General features: G+C 41.5%; 1 protein-coding gene across 1 annotated transcript in view; it reads right to left on the bottom strand.

The window, feature by feature from the left end:
* The window catches only part of NMT2 (N-myristoyltransferase 2), a 67,603-nt gene that overhangs the window by 17,682 nt on the left and 36,848 nt on the right, over window positions 1-13,073 (bottom strand). Inside the window, 9 exon segments of the mRNA XM_036281196.1 lie at window positions 303-473; window positions 5,822-5,930; window positions 7,553-7,609; window positions 7,611-7,719; window positions 8,370-8,371; window positions 9,038-9,154; window positions 9,265-9,356; window positions 9,451-9,569; window positions 10,906-11,050. Of these exon segments, the coding sequence (XP_036137089.1) occupies window positions 303-473; window positions 5,822-5,930; window positions 7,553-7,609; window positions 7,611-7,719; window positions 8,370-8,371; window positions 9,038-9,154; window positions 9,265-9,356; window positions 9,451-9,569; window positions 10,906-11,050 (921 nt within the window).

Raw genomic sequence — 13,073 nt, 5'->3', positions numbered from 1 at the left:
CAAAGGAGGTCATCCAAATGGCTTTTTTTTTTTCAAAATTGAGAAAAGCAATTAATCACATAGGTAGCAACAGAAAAGCATCATGATTTCCCAATCACGAGTAGTAAAAGTGTGTTTTATGCAAGAATGGCAACTGTAAGAAGAAAATCTTGCTCTAGTAGGGTGAGCAAAAATCCGGTATAAAAGCGGTAAACCACGAAAGAAGAGGAAAGAGGTGGCACTATATGATTTTTTCTAGAAAACAGACTCGGTGACACAGTATTTTCCTATTTTTCTGAACTATAATATCACCTTATCTTTACCTCCACTACAAATGTGTCAATAATGTGCTCCTGGGGGAGGAACCAGTGGGCTACTTCCTCTTCATCCATCACTGGGGCGAGATGAAACTGCTTCAGGTAACTGTTGATTAATTCTCGAACTGCTTTAATATCTCTTGGTTCCATTGGTCTCAAGCCTGAAGTCTTTGTCACCTTGTTAGAATGAAAACAAAACAAATTGGGAAGTTTAAATACAGAGAAGTAAAAAGTACCTGCACTAAAATGTGGTCTGCAGACCAGCTGTATCAGCGTCACAGGGATGTTTGTTAGAACTGCAGACTCTAGGCCCCGCCCCAGACTTACCAAGTCAGAATCTGCAACTTAGCAAGATTCCCTGGTGATTCGTATACACATTAAAGTTTGAGAAGCACTGAGTTAGAATACATGCTAGACAATGTGCTATATGTTATCTCTGTGTGCCAGGTCTTTGGTCAACATTGCCCATGACCCACACAAAATCAAATCATACTCCAAGTTGATCTATATACCAATGCCAAGAATTTTAACAGACTACACGACAGGCAGAGCAATCTTAGCATGTGTTCTGGAGTATTGTGTTTTAAAACTGCCTTGTCTGACATTCTGAAAACAAAACTGAAAAGAGTTGAGAAACTTATTTTATTCAAAAGCCTGTGAAAGGAATGTAGCTATTTTATTCTTGTGAGCAACAAAAATGAACTCATACTGATCAGAACAGGAAGGCAAGTATTTTAATAGCCAAGATTTTTCTAAAGGCAAATGGCTGGCTGCCAAGGACAGGCCCTGGCCTGCCGTGCCATCTTTTGATTAAAGGTGATCAGAACAGGCATTTGAGTCCATTCTTCCAAAACGTCGCAATTTTTCCATTAGGTCACACAATAACATAAAGGTCAAAACAATTGGATATGTTCAACTTCCTGTCCTGAAAAGGGCTCCAGACATCACTTAGCTCTCTAGGAACTGCTCAGATACCAGGACACGAGCCTAGAAATGAGAAAACCCACTCCATTTGCTAATTTATACAAACAAAATACCAAAATACTTGGACATGCGATTTCATTTCTCCAGTTAACTTTTTTCCTTGAAATAGTGGATACATTTAAGCAATAACTTGTATACAAATATTGCTGCTCTTCCTTTTCAATCCTAATTATTTCTAAATATATTAAAATTAAAAGCTGACTCTAAAATTAGATCACTATGGTTCCTGCATGCCCCAGACTAGTAGTATGGCAGAAGCCCAAGGTGGAAAGTAGTTATGCATCTGTGAGCTGGCTCTGCTTGATATTAGTAGTAGTGCTGAGGTTTCTAAGGTTCTGCAACAAAGAATGCTGATAGATTATTGATTAGTGGGGGGAAGGAAGATTGTTTAAAACAAAACAATATATAAGCACACATTTCATATAGTTCTTTGTATTTACAGACCCAGTAGTCCTTCACTGAGTATTTACTATGTAACTCAGTTGTGATTTATGTAATCTATAAAGCTATACTAATGCAGCTAAATAGTTTAATAGTCTACACTGGGAGAACTTAAGTCCGTAACATTTAATGCAAAACCTGTACTTCTAGCTTTTTGTGGATCTCAAAACAAAGAACGAGAAATCTCCAGGCCCTGGTTTCCATCCTAGGCTAACCCTTCAGGCAAGCAGGGCAGTAGCAGCCTGGATATGTGCTGAATGAATCCCTATGTTTTGTACCACAATCATTTATAAGGTGAGGTAAAGGCTACAGACATGGAAAAAAGTCACTATCAGCTATGAAAAGATGACTCTTCTGTGGCCTGACATTTACATGCAAGTCAGGCGTGAAATTACATTTTTCTTTTGTTCCCCCTGAGCCAACTTTAGCATTGGGAGCATGTTTATACTGCAATCCATGGAAAGATGGAACCTATGTGTTTCCAAATACTGTTAAATGTAATCAATATATCAATTTCTAAATGCTAGTTGGAAGAGCAAAACCATATAGGATGCACACTGCAGTCCTTAAAAAAGATTATTTTCTTCTATGACAATGACCTGGGAAATTTCATATAGCCTTTCTCAATGTTAGACATTTTTCTTTTGTTACTGGTTCAGTAACAATCAACAATATCAAGCAATTAGATTACTCAATAAAAGCAACAGGACACATGGCATGTTAATGGAGAACACTCAGAAATGAAGAAGAGGCCTGCTAACTTCTTTCTAAAGCAAAATATCCTTCTGTAGCCCAGTTCTCATGCACTCAATATTCACACTGTGAAACCATCAGCATCCTGCAAGCAGATGCAGCCTCCCGTTTATGCTCTGAAAAATTATTGAGTCCTCCATTCCCACAGAGCCTTGCTAACATAGTTATATCCACCCATATTTGTCATAGCAGAAATTAAACTAGAAAATTTAAAACAAAACAATATATAAGGACACATTTCATATAGCCTCTGGAAAACTTCACAGCACACATGTAAGATAATAAAAGTAAAAAATGCAAATTATGTTTTAGTGTTATTATAAAAATAGTTGTCTTCCTGGACCACTGAAAGCATCTTGGGGACTTCCAGGGTCCCTGGGCACAGTCTGAGAATTGCTACCTCAAGTCTCTAAAGGAAGGAAAACTGGGTAGGAGGATGTAGATGAGGAACCTTCAGTGAAACATATATGCAGCCCTGGCCGGTTTGGCTCAGCGGTTAGAGCGTTGGCCCGCGGACCAGAGAGTCCTGGGTTCAGTTCCCGTTAAGGGCATGTACCTCAGTTGCAGTTTGTCCCCGGCCCCGGCTGGGGTTGTGTGCGTGGCAACCACTCGATGTGTCTCTCTCACATCAATGTCTCTCTCTCTCTCTCTTCCTCCCTCTTTCCCTCCCACTCTAACTGAAGATAAATGCAAAAATGTCCTAGGGCGAGGATAAAAAAAAAAAAAAGTGGCGCTTTCCTTAGACACATGCTAGATGCCTGAGGTTCCACAAGCTGAAGTCTGGGGAGACCAAAGTAGTACAGCATCAGCCTCTAGTGAAGAAAGCAGGTGGGCCTGAAGGTTTCGTTCCAGCAACTCACAGACAGCAAAGCAGCTAACAGCTGGCAAGGAGGACGCTGAGAATGAACGGTGCCTACAGAGGGTGTGTTCCCTCTCAGCAGGGTGCGGTGTCCCTTTTCTCTCACTGCCAATTATGCCCCTATGACTCTGTCCCTCATGGTCCTGGCCATGAGCAGAAATTGTTTTTAGCTTCAAAGAATCAGTAAATATTCACTGTCATGACGATAGTGACCTCTTAGAATATTCTATTTCTTCATTTCCTTTCTGTCACCCTGGCTTGAGAGGCCTGCACCCTCCTCCTTCATGTCACTGTGTTTTTATTTTCATCTGCTCTGAACTATGATCCCCGTCTCTCCTTGGCCTCACAGAGAGGCAGTGAGCTCAGTAGTTTGAGCCCCCACTTCTGCAACAACAGCTCAGACAGAGAGAAGAACATGCCTTCCACTCCTGCCAGGTCACACAGCCCAAGAACGATGACCCCAACACTCCAACATCCACTTTCATGCACCTGCACTCCTCTCCTTATTAAATTCTGCCTAAGGTCGGACATTTGGTGATTCTCATCTACTATCAGAAAAAAGACATCAATTCATACAGCCACTGATCACATGCATTTAGCAAACACACCAATGGCCAAAAGACAAAGGAACCAAGTACGTGCACCTAGAATGACCCCAGGGGAGGCCCTCAGCACGTTAGAGAGGAATATGGCTACATCCCACATTTCAACCAGGGTAAAATATCTACTAAGCTGCTTTGTAAACACCCCCCCCCCCCCAAATAGAATAACTCAGAAGAAATCAAAATGTCAAACAATGAGCCCATCTGTGGCAGACAGATTCTAAAATGATCCCAGTGAGGTCCACCTCTGGTGTTCACGCTCCTGTGACCCACTACTCTCAAGTGTGGTGGTACCTGTGACTTGTGTCTATCCCAGGCAACGGTGACTGGATGTCACTTTTGTGAACTGGGTAAGTTCTAACATCCAGCTGTGAGGACAGTCTCTCTATGGATGCTCTCCTCACTGGCTGTGATGAACAAGCTGCCATTTTTTCAGCCACCCTCTGGAAACTCCCATGTGGCAAACAACTGAGGGTGGCTTGGGCTGACAGCAAGGAACTGAGGCCCTTAGTCCAACTGCCCGCTAGGAACTCAAGCCTAACAGTGGCCATGAGCACTTTGGAGTGGAACCATCCCTGTCAAGCTCTCAGGGGAGAGGAGACCGGGCTGACACCTTGATGGCAGCTTCCTCAGAGACCCTGAAGCAGAGGCCTCAGCTGGCTGTGCCTTCTTTCCTGACCCATAGAACCCTGGACACAGAAAATGTGTGGTGTTAAGCCTCTACATTTGTAGTCATTTGTTACAGACCAAGAGATGACTAATACACCACCCAAGTCAAGACTGGTGAGCACATTTAAATTTTTACAATAGAATATTACTCAGCAATAAAAAAGAATAAAATATTGTCATTTGCAACAACATGGATAGAAGTAGAGAGTATTATGCTTAGTGAAATAAGTCAGAAAAAGACAAATACCATATAATTTCATTTATATGTAAAATCTAAAAAAAGAAAAGAAAAACAAATGAATAAACAAAACAAAACAGTAACAGACCCATGGCTATAGAGAACAAGTTGATGATTGCCAAAGGGGAGGGTTTGGAGGAGATGAGTGAAATTAAAAAAAAAAAAGTATTTATTTATTTTTTTTATCCTCACCCGAGGACATTTTTCCATATTTTGTTCAGATAGAGTGGGAGGGAGGGAGGGAAAGGGAGGGAGAGAGAGGGGGGGGGGGGGGGGAGAGAGAGAGAGAGAGAGAGAGAGAGAGAGAGAGAAACATCGACTTGAAAGGGACACATCGAGTGGTTGCCACCCGCACGACCCAACCAGGGCCGGGGACAAACTGCAACCGAGGTATGTGCCCTTAGTGGGAACCGAACCTGGGTCTCTCTGGACCACAGGCCGACGCTCTTACTGCTGAGCCAAACCGGCCAGAGTAAAAAATATATATATATATATTTTTTTAAATAATAAAAACAAATACATTTCTCCCTGTTAAGACAAAGATAATTTTTCATATTAGGAATTTGCTAATTTTAAAAAAATGATAATTTATTAAGACATTATTTCCTCTCCCAGGTCTCTCCTCTAAACCTTATTCCTTAGTTCCATTGAGTTAAGATTTCATCAGAAGCCTGAAACTTTTCTCCCCTCTTACTTAACAGACCATAAATACTCAAAATGTCAGTTTACATGTCTTGAGTTCATTTTGTATCCAACCACAAACTGAAGAAGCTAAAAAGCCTTGAAAGAAGAAACAAACTGGTATTTCCTAGCAAACTCCCTTACTTGTACCAGCCCCTGAGTTCTATCCAGACATTTTACCTACCTATGCATATCCTCAAATACATAAGCCAATTTTTCAGACTCCTGCAAGTAATTCTTTTCTACATTAAAAGCTTCAGTATAAAGACTTGAAAAACTGCAAATCATTTTTACTTACATCTGGAAGTCTGTTCAGCTTCATTGTTCTCTGTAAAGTCATATTTCTACTCACATGAGAAAATTTTACTTCTACCAGTTTTCTGGGATTTGGTGATCAATACCAGTATCTGGAATACAATAAAGGTTTGAAAATGGAACTGAATTTTAACTCTGCAAGTTTTTCCTCTGTCTCAGCTCAGCTGCTGTAGAACACTTAATGAATGTTTCTGTTGTGTCTGGCACAATGCTGGGTGCTGAGCCCTCTTGCAATGCAGTTACTTTCTCAGTCATTTGTTACCTCTAAAATATGTCCTGCATTCCTAGTTTTGTTCCTTTGCAGTTTCATCTCATTCAGTAAAGAGGTATCTTAAAGTTGTAAAAGTCATATTAATAATGCCCTTCTAGCAAGTATTTAATAACCATCACCAATTCTACAGAAAGCAAACCAGTAAGGTTAAAAACATGAAAATATCCCCTTTAAATTAGTAGCCTCCGTATTTATGTAACACACATCAAAGAAAATAACTTTTTAAAAAACTGATTTTAGAGAGAGAGGAAGGAAGAGGACACACAGAGAGAAACATTGATATGAAAGAGAAACAACAATCAGTTGCCTCCCTTACACACCACAACCAAGGACTGAACCTGCAACCTGGGCATGTGCCCAGACTGGGAAATGAACCAGCGACTTTTTGGTGTGTGGGACGACACTCAACCAAGCCACACCAGCCACAGGGCAAGAAAACAACTTTCCAAGAAACTAGCTTGAATTCCTTAAATTATTCCAGTTTAGGTATTGGGATAAATGACTTGAATTAATATGTACCTGCGGTATAAGTACCTCTCACTCATTATGAAGTCTTATTTGTTCTGTTTATGTATGAGTAATTGAACAGGACATAGTAATTTTATGTGCTTTTTAATAGTATGTTTACATGAACTGTCATTTTATTTGATTCAGTAAAAATAGTGGAGGGAGAAAAACTCTGATTCTTCAGAAACAGGTTAGTCCAGTGACAATTTGATTCACAATTTTCTCCCTGGATTAACCTTTGAAAGCTTGATAAGAGCAGATGGAGTCTTAAAAACAGAGCTTAAGCCTCCTCTTATACTTTTTTTTTCTTTATTGATTTTATAGAGAGAGGAAGGGAGAGGGGGAAAGAGAGAGAGAATCAGTGATGAAAGAGAACACTGATTGGCTGCCTCTTGCACGTCCCCCACTGGGGATTGGGCTCACAACCTGGGCATGTGCCCTAACCAGGAATCAAACCAGCAACCTCTTGGTGCATGGGTTGATGCTCAACTAGCCGGGCCTCTTCTTATTCTTAGTAAACAAGTACGCCTGGGCTTTTCAAGGGATATTTATCAGGCTTTTGGAACAGCCCTGCAGAGCATGGTGTAAGACTGAGTGTTAGAGGAGGAAAGAAAACGGCACCACCCAGGGTAGTTTCCCATCACCAGGCCCTGGGTTTCCCCAAGGTAGACACAGCCCTTGTCTTTCCAATGGAAGCTGCACTGCAGCACAGCTCCAGCGCTGCGTACACGGGCTGTGGGAAAACTGGAAAGGAGCTGGGCTTGGTGGTTCTTGCTTCTAGTCTCCATCTCTGCTACTAACCACATACAGGACCACGGGTGAGCCAAGATCCCTCTGAGCTACATACACGTGAGGAGAAGAACACTTCTAGCAACACGGCAGGGAGGCTCAATGCTTAGGTACAGGTGAGATGCAAGGTAAGGGTGTTGCTATTACCTGCATGTGGCCACTGGCTTAGGAAGAACCATGCCAGCAGTATAACGGCCTGGAAAATCCCTCCAGGTTCACTCTTCTAGTTATTTCTCAAATTGACACTGGGACTACCTGTTTTGATCTCAAGTTCTAATGAACACAGAGAAAGTTAATTTTGACCATCTTCTTCACTGGGAAATAAAGATGTCAAAAATTAGAGCAAACACAAGATGAAAACATTTTTAAAAATAAGACAACAGCCATAACATTTCAAAAAAGACATCCTTAAATATTATATTTAAGAAAAATACTCTATCCTCTCGATACACACTATTTCCCATATACCCCTACCAAAATGATTATAACTCCTTGGAGATGCAAACCTCTTATTCTAAATTCATTTTAGGACTTTGGTCTCTTCTAAGTTCTCAGTTTAGAAGCTGGATCTGAGGTGCCTCTGAGTTTCTCTCTGTGTGTTTCCTGTAATTATGGCAATAACAATTATGGCAATAACTGGGTCACTCACATGCAGAATCTGACAGGATGGGGCTCGGGATATAATGCAATCCCCAGGGCCCCTGACAGCTGCCAGGACCAGATGAAACCTGGTGCTGTTCTGAGCTACAATAAACCTTCTAGACTAGTGGTTCTCAACCTGTTGGTTGCGACCCCTTTGAGGGTCGAACAACCCTTTCACAGGGGTCACCCAAGACCATCGGAAAACACATATTTCCGATGGTCTTAGGAACCAAGTCACTGCTCCTCTATCCATCCCACGTGGGTCAGCCCACATACAACATGAGGAGCTGTATTAAAGGGTCGCAGCATTAGGAGGGTTCACTGCTCTAGACCTTCCGAGCCCGTCCCGTCCCTGCCCTGGTTCCAGGTATGCAGGCATTTCATTCAGCACGCAATAGTCCTTGGGAGGAAATGTTTTTTAGCAGTAAATAACCCAATATACTGAAAGGTAAACAGACCTATTATGCATTAGATCTTTGAGTTTTTCAGCTGGGTCTTTGACTTTCTAGACTAAAGACCCAGAGCAAAAACGCAACACACTCATTCTATGAAAGAGAAAAATTTTATAAAATCTTTCCTAAAATTTTTAATTTTTTTCTTCAGAAATAAATCTGAAATACCTATTTATAGCTTTGTTTATTCTGCTACATACATATATACACATATATATGTACGTGTGTATATGTACACAAAACATCTGTATGTATGCACATATGAGACTGAGAGGCAGAGGGAGAAAAAGAGTTGTCCCTTTTTATTCACAGACCAATGTTTACAAAAAAAAAATCAATAGACTTTATTTTTTAGAGCAGTTTTAAGTTCACAGCAAAACTGAGCAGAACGTATAGAGTTCCTATATATCCCTGTCCCCTCCAAACGATCTCTCCTCAATCAACAGCCTGTATTAAGCCACTTTTTAGAGCATCTTATAGTTGAAATTCTTGAAAAATCAACACATCAGAACTGACACAGGCAAGTTTTAATAGGTACCTGTCGTATATCCGAATGTTTGCTGGGATGGCACTTATGAACCCTACCAGTTTTTTGTTCGAAGATACTCTGACTCCACAGTGCCACTGAAGAAGCCAGCCCGGGGGACGCAGAGCCCTGAAGTCCACACAGGCAAACAGGTGCCAGTTAGTGTCCAAGAATACAGGGACAGACAGAGACATGCCAGCCCACCGCCCCACCCTGCCCGTGAGACCAGCGAGACTCACCACAGCAGGAACTCGGGCGAATAGTCAAACCGGAACATGTTGTCGTCGTCCTCCACATAATTCTCGTTTAGCAAGGTGTACAACTCCTTGAGCTACAAGATCAAACAGGTGTCATGTCTATGGTCTCTGAACCTACTCAGAAGCAGTCTGCATGTCTGGGGTGTTGAAAATAAGAGCTGCACTCACCACTTCAGCATTACCCAAATCTAAAGTGTCCCACATAAAACCCTGTGGCAAGGAATATGGTTCTTGACGCACGTTGTCTTTATCTGCTTCAATCGCACCATGAGACGTTATCACTTCATCTGTAGAGGGAGAGAAAAGAAGACAAACAGAGGGAATATTCACTTACAAACTATTCTGATGACCAAAATGGTCCATTACATAAAGTCACATTAGGGCCCTTGGGTTTAATATAATCATTAATATACTATTATTTCAGCTACCGCTAGAGTAAAACTGGGTAGTTAGGTAGTGGTGGTGAACAACTGCTATCTCACCACTAAAAGGAGAAATCCTCTGTCATGCAAGAACAAAGTGTATAATGAAACGATGGTGATTCTCAGTCTCAGCCCCGAGAGTACAGATTAATTGTACAGCACCGTGGGAGACAAGGTAGTTCTGACGGCAGACTTAGAGATGTTCCATTTTCATTCTGCACTTCAACTAACTGGGGGTGGGGGAGAAGGGCTGCAGAGGCCTCTGACTCCTTCCAGCGAAAGCTAAAATTAATTTCAGAACTGTTTGTCTCTCCACCTGGGTTGCTGGTAGCGCAGTTCAAGTCAGCAAAGTTTCTAGCAATTTCCACAAAGATGCCCTTTCCAACGTCTTCTCTGGAGCTTCCCAATGTGCCTGGGATAAAAGCCAGGCTCCTGAGCATGTCCCTGACTGCCTGGGTACCCTGGGCACACCCATCCAGCCCAGCTCCCAGGCTTAGCCACACTGACCGCCCTCATGCTGGCCCCAGCTCAGAGCCTTCCCCATGCTCCTCACAGGGCTAGCCACTGAGTTTTCTCACACACAGCTTTCTCACAGTGTCTTTCGCTGACTAAGGCTGGTTCCTACCTGGAGTATATCCTCCTCACCTGGCCACCCCTATCCTACTTTTGCAGCACCATTTCCCCATTACGTACCCCAGTGCATGAAAGAGAAACAATTAAATGGCATTTATGGAAACTTAAGTGGTAAAAGTCTAAGTGAAATGTCATGGAGCAGGCAAAGCACTGAGGGAAGAGGCCTGTTAGAAAGGGTTACATGACTCAAAGCCCTCATGAAGTCCTTCAGGTTTCCCAATTCCCTATTATACTGGAATATTATCAACACCACTGGTGAGTGTTCAGAATCTTATTGTTAAACATTTGCGCAAAGTTTTCCATTTCAGTAAGATTTAACAGGTCAAAGTTTTGATCTTTAGGAATAACTCGGATGTGAGACTGCTAAAAATTTAAGTAAAGAAAAACAACTCCATGAAAGCCAATGTCACTACTTAATATATATATTTTGAAGAATAAAAGTATCACCTTTGTGTAAATTTCTAATCTGTAGTACAAAGCAAGTTACGTAAGTGAAGTGAAGCCTCTTTTGTGTGTTTTGTTTGTTGTTCACCCAGCTTTGTTTGGGGGGAAAGGCAGAATAACTTACTTAGTTTGGGTACCAGCTGTGTGTCCCAAAACTGGTATTTGTGTTTGGCAGCTTCACTGATGCTCCTGGCGGGACCCTGGCATGCAGATAACAGCTCCATTGCTCTCTGGATGCCCTGCAACTTCTGCACTGGAATGGCAGGATTCTGCAACAGCAAAGACACACAAACACAAACTATGAGGAAGCTGCTGCCGCTCCAAAACCTGGGGCAGAGACACATCATCTGCCTCGGAGACTACAATACCGAAAAACGAACAGTCCTTCTCTAAACCTGGTCAGGGCCTTAGGTTCATGTATGCTAACATATTAAAATATAAGCAAACATATTATGCTAAAGATAACCATAGTGCTATAGTTTTACTGGGGCTCTGACAGTTTGGGGAATATAAAGTAAATCAAACCACCCTGTGCTTTAGTTTCCCACCCATCTGCAGATGGTCTTGACCATCACTCATCTGAGCGGAGCAGCAAAAAGAAGTGACATGCAATTCATGCATTACTATCATACGGCAGCCAGTCAGCCACTAGCCTTGGTTTCACTGTCTGGGTTAATGCTCTGCAGTAGCAATGTGGAGACAAAGGAAATAACTTCCAGGATGAAACTAGGCAGACAAGGGCAATTTAGATTCGTTGAGAAGGAGAAGAAAGAAATCTGAATTTAGTACTGAACTGGGAACGAAGTGAATCAGGAAAGGAAACCTCTAAGGATGCCTTCCTCCTGGACCACACTCTCCCTCTCCTACCCCTGACACTCCTCCAGAAACAAACCTTCCTAAAAGGACCAGCAGTTTCCTCCAGGAATTCAAATCTTTGGCAACCCTAGCCTGTTCTCTCCACCAATAGTTCACAACCAACCTCCTTTTTAAAATAAAACAGTCTCAGTCTATAAAATTGATAATACCTTTAAATTCTAAAGTTCCTTCCTCAAAACCAATATTTCTGTCATCACTGAAGATTCCCCAGTTTTTTTGTTTTTGTAAAACCCCTCAAATAATGTCATACTGCATGGAAAATGAAACTACTCTGAAAATGAGAGAATAGCATGTAGGATTGAATATGGAAATTGGTGAGTTTATTCAACATGCAAAATTATTGATTGGTTGCAGAATGTTGATGCCATCCAAAGAATGCTCTTCATTCAGTTCAGAAGTGGTTAGAAGGAATTCCAGAGCCCTTAGGTTTCCTGTATGTCAATATACCATGGGCATCAAGGAAAGGGATCACTGACCCTCTGTTGTTTATAACAGCAGCTCTGAACTTCTGCTCAACTTTGACCATCACGTGTGTGGTTTGGAGCAAATCTTTTAACTTGGAGACTTAGTTGTTTGACCAGGTACAAAACAGGATTTATTTAATAGACTACCCTGTGGATGCTTTACTCATTGGGTTCCCTTAAGGTTCTTGCCACTAAAATGATTCAAGGAACAAAATGCTGGACACTAACCAGAGGTAGGGTAAAGTCTTAACATCTCTCCTTACGGGTCCAACAGCATCACCTAGGACTGCTACAATTTTTGTAAGCTGTTTATCTTATATTTTGATTGAAGTTTATATCATAAGTCATACCTCATTTACACATACTACGTTAACAAAATACTTTCTCTTCTAAAAAAGCTAGTGCATTGAAAATTTTCTCACATCTCTTTTGAACCTTTAGCACAAAACTGGTTTCTAGCAAAGTGAAATATACATTCAATTGGACCCCCAACAACACAACCTGTTGGGAGACCTATACTTCAAACAGGAACTGAGAGCACAGCGTATCCCAGGTAATAACACTTCAACCTGCATCCCTACATCTTTCAAAAGGCAAAGTAGAACCCACCCTTACAGAAATACACCTACAGTGTCTGCACTAAATGTCATGCTAATTCTCCTTCCCTGCTATGAGTTAAATCCACTGACACTAATAGAAGAAACTCAAACTATTTTGTAACAAACATAAGTCAACATCTTTTAGCCAAAAGAGCCAATGGTATCCCAACTCCATGAAGAGGCACTAAGAGTGCTTTCCACTCAACCTAATTAGCCTCAACAGGTTGACCAGTAGTGTTTATATGAAATCACCATTTATGAATTTATATCCCATTGGGATTAATTTATACCCTAATAGCATATGATTAATTTAAATACTTTCTTGAAGTACAGTCAAGTAAGCACAATTTTCA

This window comes from Molossus molossus, unplaced genomic scaffold, assembly GCF_014108415.1.
Source record: "Molossus molossus isolate mMolMol1 unplaced genomic scaffold, mMolMol1.p scaffold_m16_p_32, whole genome shotgun sequence".
Taxonomy (NCBI): Eukaryota; Metazoa; Chordata; class Mammalia; order Chiroptera; family Molossidae; genus Molossus; species Molossus molossus.
Note: the sequence above shows the minus strand (reverse complement) of the source record. Positions and strands in the feature narration are given on the sequence as shown.